General features: G+C 42.3%; 1 protein-coding gene across 8 annotated transcripts in view; it reads right to left on the bottom strand.

Annotated features, from left to right (window-relative positions):
* AHCYL2 (adenosylhomocysteinase like 2) overlaps window positions 1-14,846 on the bottom strand; it is a 163,500-nt gene that overhangs the window by 31,965 nt on the left and 116,689 nt on the right. For 4 of the 8 annotated variants that reach the window (XM_073579196.1, XM_073579197.1, XM_073579201.1 and 1 more), the window contains exons 3-8: window positions 10,293-10,436; window positions 7,409-7,509; window positions 6,187-6,289; window positions 5,967-6,061; window positions 2,782-2,888; window positions 2,534-2,650 (exon numbers count right to left, since the gene is read on the bottom strand). In XM_073579196.1, coding sequence (XP_073435297.1) covers window positions 2,534-2,650; window positions 2,782-2,888; window positions 5,967-6,061; window positions 6,187-6,289; window positions 7,409-7,509; window positions 10,293-10,436 — 667 coding nt within the window. The remainder of the gene's footprint in view (window positions 1-2,533; window positions 2,651-2,781; window positions 2,889-5,966; window positions 6,062-6,186; window positions 6,290-7,408; window positions 7,510-10,292; window positions 10,437-14,846) is intronic. The other 4 variants (XM_073579199.1, XM_073579198.1, XM_073579203.1 and 1 more) reach the window with 1 other exon arrangement.

Consider the following 14,846-nt stretch of genomic DNA (forward strand, 5'->3'; position numbering starts at 1 on the left):
TATGTCAGGAAGGGGTTAAAAATCATGGTTATTAAACAAAATATTGATTTCTGAACTCTTCCCAGGTTAAAACATTAGTATTGTTGTTTCTAAATGATTATGAACTCGTTTTCTTAGTATTATTTGAGGTCTGCAAGCATTGCATTTTTTTGTTCTTTTGACCATTTCTCATTCTGAAAATAAATACAAAATGTATTGCTTGGAAATTTGAAGACATTTTGTCAGTAGTTTATAGAATAAAAGAGCAATTTATATTTTACTCAAAAATATACCTATAAAGAGAAAAATCAGACAAACTGAACATTTTGCAGTGGTCTATAAATTTTTGCCAGACATTAGGCCAATGTCAGCTGAAGCCATAGCAATTATGTCTGGTTTGGCCACACTGGTCAACAGCATTTTTGGTGCCAAAGATATTTCATCGAATTTAGGGTATTTTTGGGGTGCTGATTCTGAATATGTCATCAGTTTTGCCAGATTGGCTCAAGTTTTTGAGATTTTTGGTATCTTATTTATAGCACTTGTTGGTAAATGCGACGCATCATCTCATTAATTTCTTTGGATTAGTACTTGAACTGGGCAGTTCTCAATATAGTTTTGTGTTAATTAGTGTTCTAAAAGTTTGTTCATAGCTTGATTTTTGCACTAACTTTATGTTGTTGTCTGTTTTCCAGTGAAAAGCATGAACTCATCAAGAAGAAGTTGTCTTAACGATCCAGACTCATTCTGTTACATTTGTGGTGAATACACACTGCCAAAACATAGAAGAAACATAACAGACTTCGTAAAAAAAGTGTATTTTGCCTATTTTGGGGTTATGCTTGGGGACCAAGACAAGTTTTGGGCACCACACATAGTGTGCAAAGCATGTATCGAATTATTACGAAAATTGAGCAAAGGACAAAGAAAAAGCTTCAAATTTGGTGTTCCAATGGTGTGGAGAGAGCCAAAAAATCATCATGATGACTGTTATTTATGGTAAACACAGGTACAGGCACATCTTCACAATGAGGGACAGGCCTTCTTGCAGATTCCATGTTACTCCCATTTTCGTTTCTTATGCTTATTGAATCCTTGCACTTGCACTGCACAGAAATAACAGTCATCATGATGATTTTTTGGCTCTCTCCACACCATTGGAACACCAAATTTGAAGCTTTTTCTTTGTCCTTTGCTCCATTTTCGTAATAATTCGATACATGCTTTGCACACTATGTGTGGTGCCCAAAACTTGTCTTGGTCCCCAAGCATAACCCCAAAATAGGCAAAATACACTTTTTTTACGAAGTCTGTTATGTTTCTTCTATGTTTTGGCAGTGTATATTCACCACAAATGTAACAGAATGAGTCTGGATCGTTAAGACAACTTCTTCATGATGAGTTCATGCTTTTCACTGGAAAACAGACAACAACATAAAGTTAGTGCAAAAATCAAGCTATGAACAAACTTTTAGAACACTAATTAACACAAAACTATATTGAGAACTGCTCAGTTCAAGTACTAATCCAAAGAAATTAATGAGATGATGCGTCGCATTTACCAACAAGTGCTATAAATAAGATACCAAAAATCTCAAAAACTTGAGCCAATCTGGCAAAACTGATGACATATTCAGAATCAGCACCCCAAAAATACCCCAAATTCATTAAAATATTTTGGACACCAGAAAAAAAATTTTTTTTCGTTGACCTGTGTTGTGTATGAGGGCACAGGTCACTTCACCGACAGGGAAGTTAAGTAACCAGCATGTCTTATTTCGGACTGCGGATACTCTCGTTCTCCCTCAGATAAGCAACCACCAGATATTTCTGGCAGCAGCTTTCTGGGAGAACACAGGAGCGATGGCCGGACCATCATTTTGCCAACATCCATTGAGTGTCCATGATGGGGGGGGGGGGGGGGGGGGGGTTATTTTGTATGAGGGTCTTAAATATCCTTTGCCCTTCCCATGCCAGTAATCAGCTTATCTACCTGGATCAAACATTTAGGGAAGAACAATGGACTGGTGAAACAGGAGAAGCCAATCCCAAGGTTACCATGCAGTCTCTTCAAGTTACTCATTAATCAAGAAACCTTGATAAAGGCTTTACAACAGGGATACATAGCAAACAAAATACAACTTATCTACTCGCCAGCTTCCATTTCTGTGCAAATGAAGTGCAATTAAGAGGAAATCTTATAGACTCCCCGATAATGCACAAAGTGTTGTATACAATGAATGTGATAATGTACCATAGCGGTCATTTACATAAGCATGCTATGTATTGGTTCAGTTACTATCTGCAGACAGAAGAGAGGCCCGTGACCTATTCTGTATAAAGGACTATATGTCATTGCTAATAATTGTATATATAGAAGTGTGGCGCTTTACAGGACACAATAAGGAGTTGGGATGGGTTTTCCACACGTTAGACAGAAGTCAGGGGAACCCGCAAGGCAGGTGGTCTGGCAGCTATATCATGTGTAAGGTCTGCAATACAAAATATTAAACTGTTTTGTTCTAAGCCGTAAAATGATCAGATTTATCATTACCCATCCAGGATGGACTCGCGACAGCAGTACAAATTGTCAAACTTCTGCTTGGTGACAGAATCATTGACATTCATGGCAGGAACACAAAGCTTTCCGGCTTTAGACAACTGGTACAGGCTGCAACCAAAAAGACATTTGTAAATGCCGCTGCTTATGATGAGCAAGGCCGACAAGATCTGTATAATACTAGAATATGAATAAGAATTTCACCATAATCTATGCCATGTAATACCATCGGAGCTACTCACCGGTGCACCCCCGTTACACTCTCCTCCACAATGCCCTTTATTTTTTTGAACATGTTTGGATACTTCTTATATATCCAGTGTGTGAGGTCTCCACCATCATCAAGGATCTGCAAAGACAACAGATATATATAGCCATTACATAAAGGGGATTAAAGGGGTTATCCAATTATAAGAGTTTAGGAATATTGGCTTCTTAGGTGTTACTAGTACACTCACCTTCCTCTAATTGGGCAATGCCTCTTCAACACAGCTTCCATCTTTGGTGACAAGCTGCAGTGGTGACTGCAGTGCACATGACTGCTGCAGCCAATCCCTGGTCTCAGCAGTGATACAGAGGTACAAGTCATGAGACGGCTGATATGATTGGCTGTAGCGGTCAAGTTTAGCTGTAGTCGTGATGCCCCCGCTGTAGTTTGTAAGTCAGGAGCAGCACAGACTAAACCGGAATGCCAAGTCACTCAGAAAATGGCTCTCTGAAATCCCTAGTGCACGGCCAGCTAAAGACTTTCTGGCGATTTTGTGGTCGTAATCGGTCACCATGAAAATGCCGTCTGAGCGGCAGGCACCATGTTATAGAGCAGGGGGAGTGGAGCAGATTGATAGATGGTTTAGTGAGCCTCAGTATGTACGTGTGTTAAGCATCTCGCCCTCTGCTCTTTCTGAATTTCCGGTCCAGTGGGCGTCTGATCAGTGACTCACAGCTTCCTTTGTATAACAGAGACTGCTGTCAGTCACAGATAGGACTGCCCCCTGGACTTAAAATCCCACAAACAGCCAAGGGTTAAACGATGAACACACATTTTATAGTGGATCTCTTCTCAGACAACTGTATACAACTAGCTCCAGTCCGTTCAGTGTTGGGCAGAGCTTCAGTTCTCGTGCCTCTTATCGAAGCCCGGTCTGGTTTATGGTCACTAATAAGCTGAATGAGCAGATCGATAACTGCGCCTCGTGCACATGTATACATTATTCTCCGGCCGCACTGCTGCTTATCCCATCGGACAAAGCTTTGTCTAATGCAGGCGAGGAGCCAGCGGACAACACCCCGCCATGTTATTACATGTTCCGGAGATCAGAGGCAATACTCACTCCTGACTGTATGGGCACAGAAGCATCGTCCTCTCCCTAAGGATGGATTCACATTTAGCCATCACATTGCGGTTTTGTCTTTCTTCTGCCATCGCAGTATCACTAGACCTTCTTGCCTCAATATACATAGAACACGCTGGTTACTGATGCCTTTTGCACTGTTTTATGAGGAGATCTAGAAAAGCTGTTCTTGCCAGGCCTATAAAGCAGTGACAGTGGCATCCCAGCTGGATGTACCGTTCCCACCATCTACGCGCTCATTGTGATGCTGGGTCACATCCCCCCATATTGTGCACTTCCCCTCTGACCAATGTGTATCTAAGCAACTTGTACTTGGCAGATCTCTGCCTCCGTCCACTGCAGAGTCTGGGCAACAACCATTGTGGAGTCATCAGAATGATCAATGGGCTGTGTGAGAGCCCACATTTATGTTCAGACACAAGCTGCTCTTTCCCAAAACAGGGTTAACCATTGCAGCAGCTTCCGCACAGTCCATTCAGGTTTCCTGGGACACCTTAATAAAACAGACCAACACGGACTGTAACTATAATGGCCTGAGCAGTGTGACAGCGCCCGGCCATAAGCAGGCGGCAGCACGTACAGCGACTCCTATACAACCGCTGCAGGGGGACACAGGCAGGGTAAGAGGGGGCAGCACACTAGTCTAGGGCTTCCCCACAGCTACATGCTATAGACCGCTGGATTCTCACTTCCTGCATCTGGACACAGAGCTAGAGCAACATTACATATTAGATTCTAATACTATATGTTATTACTACTTATGCTACAAAAACACCCAAGGCACATACTGCAGTTACCGAAAGAGAACCTGTCTTCACCATCATCCATGCTAAACTAAAGGCACGGACAGAATGGCGCTGGCATACTGATTTTATACATCCCTTTACTGTAAAAATAAGCAGCCTGGCTTTCATCATGTTCATCAGTTTCTTTGGCGCTTTGGGGCAGGACTAAAGGTAGGGTCTTAGGCTAAGCATAATGGAGGTGCAGAGACCCTGATTCCAGTGATGTGTCACTTACCAAGCTGTGTGTCTTCTTTCAATAAAAGTAGTGTCTTATCAGGAGATTAGCACTAGAGGACTAGTTTTCTTGTGCCTTGTAGTCCTCTTTCTCTCTGTAAACCTGCACCTACCATCGACTGACAGCTTTTTGCATATTCACAATGTACACAGAAAGCTGCCAATCAGTGATTGGGGAGCAAGGCTATACACAGCTCAGCATTCAGACAATAGCTAGATCTGCAGCAGAGAAGACATTGGGCTGCTTTTGGCAGTTTTGATAAAAGCACTAAGTGACATCGATGAAATCAAGGTGTCTGCCTCTACATCATGTTGCTCTTAGGCCATGTGCACACGCTGCCGTTTTTGCTTCGGATCCGCTGCGGATCTGCAGCAGTTCTGCAGACAGTGTACAGTAGCATGTAAATCTATGGGATTTACAATCTGCTGTGCACATGCTGCAGATTCTTAACTGCAGTAAAGCTGCGGTTTTCAATCTGCAGAAAGAAATGACATGTCACTTCTTTTCTGCGGATTCCGCTGCGGTTTACCATCTCCTCCATTGTAGAGGTGATAAACCGCTGGGGAAAACCGCAGGCCAATCCGCAGATCATTTTACTTGCAGTTTTACCTGCGGTTCGGCAGATACAAATCCGCAGCGTGTGCACATAGCCTTAGATCACATATCAATCCTGCTAACAGATTCCCTTTAAGCAACTATGCACATGGTGATATCACAGCTGTGCATGTACCATGTGCTGCCATATAGACTCCGTGTGTACCCCCTACCCTTGGGTGGTAGTCATCCAAGTAACAGTATGTATTCCTACACAGAGCATCTGACATCTTTGCAAAAAGTGGCAACTACCATTTCAATGATAAGTAAACATGGAGCAGCAGAGAAGACTTCCCAACTTGCTCTATACCCCTCTCAGCCACAAAGACTGACCAAAGGCTTCTTGCACTAGAAGACAATAGGCATGTTCTATCAATTCTACGTTTTTATGACAATCATTTCCAAACTATCTCAGTCTGAGTCGTTTCAATTTTTAACAACTAAACAGCCAAAAGACTCACCATGTTGGGCTGCCAACCTTCCACATTTACACAGCGGTCAATGCACCACCAGAAGTCATCTTCCGATTCCCCTTTCCAAGAGAACACTGGAACACCTGGACGTGGAGAAGGTCCACACATTACCTACACGTTTCCTCACGAGGACAATCTTTCATCTGCACATGAATAACTTACAGCATAGAGAATATATGCTTATACAGGTGTCTGGGCAAACACTTACCAATTTCAGCCAAGGCAGCAGCCACTTCATTTAGCGTGGAGTAGATGTTGCAGGCTGCCCACCTACACTGAGCTCCCAAAGCGCCCAACGTCTCGATCAGGACCTGGAAAATTAAAGCAGTTCAAGCAACTGGTCTCCTGCCATCATTATACTTTCATGATTAAGTGGAGATTAGCGATCATCGGAATACAGTGAAGGGTTGTTCCCACAATTGTATTTTTTTTTTTTACAAAGCACAATATCTGCATGACTATTGTTAACATTATGTTCCTAATATACAGTCCAAGAAATAGTTTCTTCTTGACACGTAGTCTTTTTTTCCCACCTCCTTCTGCCCTTATGTGGATCCAGCTTTATAGAGCTAAATGTGTGGTCATATACTTATCTGCTAAAATCCCATTTCCTAGCAGCGCCCTGCTTCTCCCCAGTGATGCAGACCCCACCCTCTGCTCTACTGTAGGCTGATAGCTACATCAAGAAACATGGGCAACTTTTATTTCTATGGATGAGGTGACCATTGATAGGTTTTGAATATAGTGTCTGTGACCCAATTATGGTTCATGGGCATCTCCAGAAAATAGCGTCTTAGTCTTATTAGATATGGTGCATCTGTTTATCACAAATTAAATAGGGCCATTAGGTGCAAATTCAGCTAACATCAATGGGCTTTTCTGCATAGTATAGCTGAGCCACACTCCGGGAGTCAGATGCTTTATTATAAAGGGTCAGTAGGTGCATCTGAGCATGCTCAAACAAACCGTATAAAACTACTGGAGGACAGATCCATTGGTAACGGAGTGGAAAAAGGTAGAAGTATGTCAGAAGTATAGTGGAGAATACAAGAGACTGCTATTTGTAACAGTAAAGGTGGCATTTGAAGACTATAGTATTAAGAGGAGGCCTTGGGCGGTGCTAAGGATACCATGTCTGTCGGTTTCCTAACCATAAGAAATTTGATAATGTCATATTTCCGATAAAATTTAGGCCAATTATATATGCATGTAATATGTAGCACCATGATAGGTCCTTAATACATCTATACTACACTTCTGTGATATATAGGTTTCCTCAGCCATTGGATACAACTCAGGGATTCCCATGTCCTGTAGGGTAAAATAATGCAAATTTCCCTATATAATTAAAGAAAACCTTGACTAAATGTAATAATAGTTTCTCTCTTGATTAACAGTATAAATATAAAAACAAGCAGGCCCCCGCTCACCGCAGTTTGTGCCGTTATGTGAGTACAGCCAACGATCTTGGCTCCAGCTAATGGCTTTTCTCCTTGTGCTCTTTTGCGCAAAGCCATCAATGCAGGCATCTCTACAGGACACAAAATAAATGATAAAAGCCATTACATCCAACGCCTTGGGCGAAAGATTCCACAGCAACTTTATAATAAGAGCATCAGCCATGGCGTACAGAGAGACTTGATTGATATGTAGCCTTCTAGAGGGGTTGGTCTTCGGAAAGACGATGGCCAACACGCATAATGTATTGCGGAACAGAAATCTGGCCTGGATACGTGTGGGGTCTTCTGAGGGTGGCGGTCTTTTGGAGAGCCAAAGTGTATAATCTGGAACATGAACGGTTTCCCTAAATCTCCATAAACACTCCTGATGGGCAGTGAAGGTAATACCCATGGCACTATCCATGGTGTGTGTGTCCTACAGCAGTGCATAGCGCTCAATATTTTACCTTTCACAATGGGGATTGCAATTAAGAGCGGAAAAGAGAATAATGAAAGAAAAGAGGGAATTAAAGGGAATCTGTCAGCAGGTTTATGGAGCACTGAACAGCAGGAAAAAAGCCGGAGAAACCCAGATTCCAGACTGTATCAGTGTATTTCTGCTGTAGTTTTCAGAAAACCATCGTCAGCTGCAGCATGAGCAGTGGTGTAGTCCTAGGAGCAGATTCGTCAAGACTTGCGTAGCACACAAACACGTTTCGCCATACTTGCAGGAGTAGCATTAAGATACACCTGCCAACCTATTGAATTTGGCGCATCCGGTCAAGGACTGGAGTAGCATTTCTGGCATACAAAAGATAGTAACTTGGATAAATTGGATGACTGGGCAATGGTCACGCCCGCATCCCGGCTTCACAGAGACACAAACTGGCGTAAAAACACTAAGCTACTATTTTTTGTGTGAAAATAACTGAGACATTTCAAAACTGATGTAAAAGTTATGATGAATCTCCCCTAAAGGGTTTATGAGCTGCCGCTCCATTTGCCCTCTTGCTGCCGATTGATTGCTTGCTTCCTATGCTATTTAGAGAAAATGGCAATCAGGAGACGGTGGAGGAGGCTGCAGCTCATGAATATTAAACGCTATGGACACCTTTGACATGTAAAAAAAAAGATTTTTACATAGGTTAGTGCAATATTATTAACTAAAGATATCCACTAAGTTTTAGTCTGAAGTCTCCATTCTCAGATCCCCAATATGCAATTTGGAGTCTGGTCCAAGTTTCAGATTTTTCTCTGGGAGTGTCCCTCCCTGTAATATATGGGTATCTATGGTGCATTGTCTTCATGTGTCAGCATAACTATAATTTTGCACTTATATCCTCTCTACCTTCTTATCTATAGCCTATTTTCTCTGCCCTGCCAGAGACTGTAGATAGTTTCCTATGCTAATATTAGCATAGGAAACTATCTGTTTTTTTGCACCCATTGAAATGTGTAGGCGAGTCTATCCAAATAACCGATGAGACGAGTGCATGCTGTGATATTTTTCCCAAAAACTGCTGGCCTGTATAGAAAAACATTCCTGAGAACACCCTTATTAACATTGGTCCGCGTGTAATCTGGGTTCCACAGAGATATATTTTCAGTCTGAATACTGTTTGGCTTGGGTCGGGTGAATGTTTCCTAACACTTACAGTTGTGAGAGGAGAGCACACAGCAATCAGAAGGACCAAGAGCTCATACAGATGTACTTCCAGACATAATACTACAAAATGGTAGATCATTATTTTATGAAAGCTATTTAGAAAGTTGCTTAACTTTACACTCAGAAAGCAGGTGAATATTTAAAAAAAAAAAAAAATTGGTTAGATGTACATAACCTTAAAGGACTATATAGAAGTCTGTTCAATTGCATTTTTATAAGTGGTTTTCTGGAACCTACTGCTAGCACCAGCCACCAAATTCAGGTCTCTGTCACTACTCCATGGGAGAGAGTGGGGGGCATAAACTAAAAGGTAATCTGCCAGCAGAACTTCACCCTCAAACCATTGACATCTGCATGTAGCTCTTCTTTCAAAGACACGTCCAGCAGTACCTTTACATGGCCAGTCTGTTCCTCCATTACTGAGAAATCAGCGTTTGAATTGATATGCAAATGAGGCTGTAGATCTGAAGTCTATGTCACTCCAGCTCTATTCCCTCCCCAGCATCACCTTCTCCTGCTGCTTGACTGAAAGCGCGTTTTCCTAAAACCACAGAGCACAGGAGCCATCAGTCAAGCAGAAGAAGTGATGCTGGGCAGGGAATAGAGCTGGAGTGATGTAGGCTTCAGATCTACAGCCTCATTTAGATATCAATTCAAACACGGATTTCTCACTAACTCCGGAATGGACTGGCCATGTAAAGGTATAGCTCGGCTTGTTTTTGAAAGGGCTACATGCACCTAAATAATGCAGCTTGAAATCCCACTGACAGATTCCTTTTAAAAGAGAAATGGACACATTTTTGCTCTTTTACTCTTGCTGCTCCCAAGTGTTCAGTTTTTTTTATCCGCCATAAATTTCAGACATACAAGCCTTTTCAATTTGTGCCAATTTCTATGGCCTTTACAAGGAGGTGCTGTTCAGAGGGTAATAACGCAGAGCCCACCCTTCCCCCCATAACCCTTTAAGACACAACCCCTAGGTAAAGACCATAAAACAGAACACCAAATAAAAAGACCCATCTCTCTAAAACAGCATTGTGGATATAAAAAAAATAAAAAAACTGAAAACTCAATGGAGCAGCGGGAATAAAATAAGAGCAAGAACTGGAAATGTTTCATCTCGTGATGGTCCTCGTTACAGAGAACTCTACTAATGCTACATGTGTTAATTCAAGATGAAGCACCTTCACAACAGCGGACCACCCTTACCTTGCTCAGCAATTTCAATTTCCCGACGACCAAATTCCGCCTGCTTGATGTTTTTCACGCAGAAGTCACTGCTGCCCTTGGAGTTCTTCTGCTGTTTGTCCCGCGGAGAGGTCTCATCATCTGAGCTGTCTGTGTAGGAAGCAGCTAGTGAAAGAGGATATAATCAGCAAAGGCAAAAAAATATAGGATTTTTTTGCCTCTTATGATAGCTGTTCAGAAACATCTGAACAAGATCGTTCACCTTCATTTATTGATAAGTGTGCTAGCAGATCGTTCAAGTACCAAAATTGTAAAGGAATGAATGTCGGATCCCAAACTACTGCTGGCAATTAACGTGTACCAAGCCGTAGTGACACCCACACAAGGTGAGGAAGAAATCGGACATAGGAAATATCCCGACTCTTCTACTAACAGGATATAGGTGATGTGATGGATCTGAGGTGTAATGACCGGTAATGCATGCAATACTTTGTAATGTGACGGTACTCCGCTTCTATCTTGATTCTATCTTAGCACAGATACTCTGTAGTTTCCGGGGTTTGTGCACAACCCTTGCCCGAGTCACCCTTAGTTATGTTATCTAGCACAATTAACTGCTCATATCTGGCCGGTGACTAGTGGAGGGGCCGGGTGTCAGACCCCCATCGATCTCATATTGATGACCTATCCAATGGAGTCATCAATATCATACTAGTGGAGAAGACAATCATTTAAAAAGTGGTTCCATGCAAAGCTAATTTTTTTATGTAGATTTAACATGGCCATAGGCCCAAGACCTCTGTTAGCCAGTGGGCTGTTCAGCTATTCCTCCAAAAACCAGTGTTTCCCAAACCCCGTCCTCATGTTTTCAGGATCTCAATACTTATGCCTTGATGATACTTCCATCACCTGTGTGATACTAAGGAAATCTGGAGAACACGAAGTGTTGGGGGCCGTGAGCACTGGGAAACGCTGCGCCAAACCACTACTCCAGCACACTCACCCAAACGCGCACATGTTCTCAATTAGGAGAGAGCAGTAAGGCGCTGTCAGAGTTGGCGTCAGAAGTCAGGCAAATTGAGGAGTCGGAGGTTTGGCTTACCGACTCCACTGTACAGCGCTATAATATCTATAAAGGTGTATTGGGCCTTATTGCAACTCTGATTTCATACACAACCTGAGGATTGTTTTGTGAGATTTAACCCCTTAATGACTGCTAATATGCCTTTTAACATTGGCAGTTAAATGTACTTTTTCCTCAGCACCTCTGAGAAATCTTCCTGGGAAAAAAAATGGACGGCGCATGCCACCAAGATTTTACGGCCAGTACCAGGCAACAATAGGGCGCTATTTCTATTGGTTCTTTTTGATCACTGTGATAGGGTCTATCACAGTGATCAAAAGTAAAAAAAAAAAAAAAAAAAACATGACGGCGTGTTGAGCGCAAGTACTTGCTGCTCAGGAATGCACAGGGTAACGCAGATACCACATTTTTTGGGGGGTGTTTAACAGCTGCGAAACATGCGGGGCAGGGACTCGAGCATGTCACTCGAGCACCCGCGATAATATGAGTTAAAAATGCTCACTATACACCTGGATAAAATCCTTGAGGGGTGTGGTTTCCAAAATAGGGTCACTTGTGGAGGGTTTCCAGTGTTAAGGCACATCAGGGGCTCTGCAAACGTGACATGGCGTCCGCTCTTGATTCCAGCCAATTTTGTGATTTTTTTTTTTTTTTTTTTTTTAAACCAAAGATTTTTTATTATATTCAAATGTCGTTATAATTACATTTAGGCAAAGCTTTCAAATCATCTCCATTGCATATAGAAAAATACACGACATTCAATTTCCTCCCCGTCATGAAAAAGAAAAGAAAAAAAAAAGAGTTTTGCTATGATGGACTTATAGGCATTCCCCACCAACACCTCCTCCACGTACCCCAACACACACATTATTGGATCCCTTCCTATATCACATCGGTATATCTTCTCAACAAGCCCTATAACCTCCTCCCAGTATGATGAGAGTCTTGGGCAAGACCAGAGCATATGGAGCATTCCCGCAGGTTCATACCCACATCTTGGACACTCCGCATTGTCCCTCAAGCCCATTTTCCTCATAAGTTCTGGGGTCTTATATGTTCTATGTACAATATATAATTGCGATATCCTACCTGGCTCACTCAAAGAGAGTTTAGGTATATACTCTAAAATAGACTCCCATGTGTCATCTACTATTTCCCCCACTTCTCTCTCCCATTTAGATTTTACTGTTAGAGGAAACCCAGCCAAGTAAGAGTATAATAAATCTCTATAGATGGTAGAGATAACACCTCTCGTACCCCCGGACGCACACACACAGTCCAATACCACATCCCTCTGCACCGTCATATTCGTTGTCTGTTTCTGCGCTTGAAATGCATGCCTGAGACCGAAATATCGAAATTCCCCACTACATGGGAGTCCAAACTCTTCTTTTAGGACAGTAAAAGGCTTGATCTCGGACCCCTCCAATAGTTGCCACACATATTGCAAACCTCTCCTCTCCCAATCAATAAAGTCCTTCAGTTTATATAGTTCCGAAAGGTTCACATTATCCCAGATAGGTGTGTATGTCGTCAATTCCTCAACTCTTCTAAGAATTTTGATATGTTGCCATATTTTGTGCATTAGTCCAAATGTGGGCATGTCCTTCCCTAATCTCCCAAAGCTTCCTGCCTCTAGGCTCTGTACCAATGTTCTCTTGTTGGTCAGTTGGGCCAAAATTTTCCCCATAACGCTCAGGTTCCCCTCCTCTCGCCAGCCCCTAAAGTGCTGCCCCTGCGTTGCTACAAAGTATATCCATGGATTTGGCGCCGCCAACCCACCCTCTTCCTTCCCTCTTTGCAGTATTTCCAATTTAATTTTTGCTTGTTTTTTCCCCCAGATCAATTCTCTAAAAATAGTATTAATTTTGTAAAAATTTTTCTTTGGGATCCAAACCGGGGCATTATGGAGGACATACATCAACTGAGGCATCATTATCATTTTAATTAAATTCGTCCTCCCCACTATTGACAGTACTAGTTTACACCATGCTGTCATCTTAACTTTGAATTTAACTAGTAATGGGTCCAAGTTTAGTTCGAGAAATCTAGATACAGGCATAGATACCCATATTCCGAGGTATTTAAACTCCTTAACTACTTTCAAGTGTCCAACTGCCTCCCCCACATCTCGACCTCCCAACTCTCTATCAACCCCCATGATACATGACTTGTCCCAATTAATTCTCAATCCGGAAAAGTATCCAAATTTCCCTATAAGGCCCATGACCTCAGTCAGTGCTTCTCCGCCGTCTTTTAAGAACAGGTGTATATCATCCGCGTATAGGGCGATCTTTTCCTCCAATTCCCCATATCTAAAGCCTTGTATTTCTTTGGAGTTACGAATTTTAATCGCTAACGGTTCCATCGCTACAGCAAACAATAACGGTGACAATGGACATCCCTGACAAGTTCCTCTGAACAACCCAAATGCCTCCGAGGTCTCCCCATTAATCCTAATATATCCTTTCGGGTCTACATACAGTAACTTAACCCAGGAGATAAATCTATGCCCAAATCCCATACATTTCAATACTGCCCATAAATACTTCCACTCTACCCTATCAAATGCCTTCCGTGCGTCCAGTGAGACCACCACCCTTTCCCCCCTATTATCTGCTTGGATTTGAATATTTAAAAACAGTCTTCGCAGGTTAATGGCGGTGGATCTATTTTGTAAGAACCCTGATTGGTCTGGATGTATCAATTTTGGGACAATTCTAGACATTCTTATCGCCAACATTTTGGCTAGTATTTTAACATCTGATGTCAATAACGAGACTGGTCTATAGGATTCTACGGATGAGGCATCTTTCCCTTCCTTAGGAATCACCACGATTACAGCCTCCCTCATAGATCTTGGCAATACCCCCTTCTCTGCTGCCACCTCAAGTACATGCTTAAGTTTAGGCGCTACAATTCCTATTAACTCTTTGTACACTCAATTTTGTGATTAAAAAGTCAAACGGCGCTACTACCCTGCCTTGCGCCCAACAGTGGATTTCCCCCACCTATGGGGTATTGGCGTACTCAGGAGAAATTGCACAACAAATTTTGGGGTCCATTTTCTCTTGTTAACCTTGTGAAATTAAGTGAGTATGGGTGTAAAGTAAATTTTTCGCCAAAAAAGTTAAATGTTAATTTTTTTCCTTACACATTCGTTCAGTTCTCGTGAAGCACCTGAAGCGTAATAAACTTCTTCAATGTGCGTTTGAGCACCTTGAGGGGTGCAGTTTTTAGAATGGTGTCACATTTACACTAATAAGTACTTAGTTGACAGAGCATGGAGACTTCCCTAGGTCGCCAGCTGCTATGGCACTCACGGGCATCCTTCAGTTGTATTGCAACTAAACAATGATGAATGAATGCCAATGGGAATAAAATACAAAAGGCAGAATGAGCATTTTCCTCCATTTAAAGTGAATTGTCTCAAGATGTATCATCAGGAGCGCACAGTTCCCGGTCACCTGCTTTCCCACAGTCTGTGCACT

The sequence above is a fragment of the Dendrobates tinctorius genome, unplaced genomic scaffold (assembly GCF_039654945.1).
Source record: "Dendrobates tinctorius isolate UK_male_01 unplaced genomic scaffold, ASM3965494v1 ptg000062l, whole genome shotgun sequence".
In the NCBI taxonomy this organism is placed as follows: Eukaryota; Metazoa; Chordata; class Amphibia; order Anura; family Dendrobatidae; genus Dendrobates; species Dendrobates tinctorius.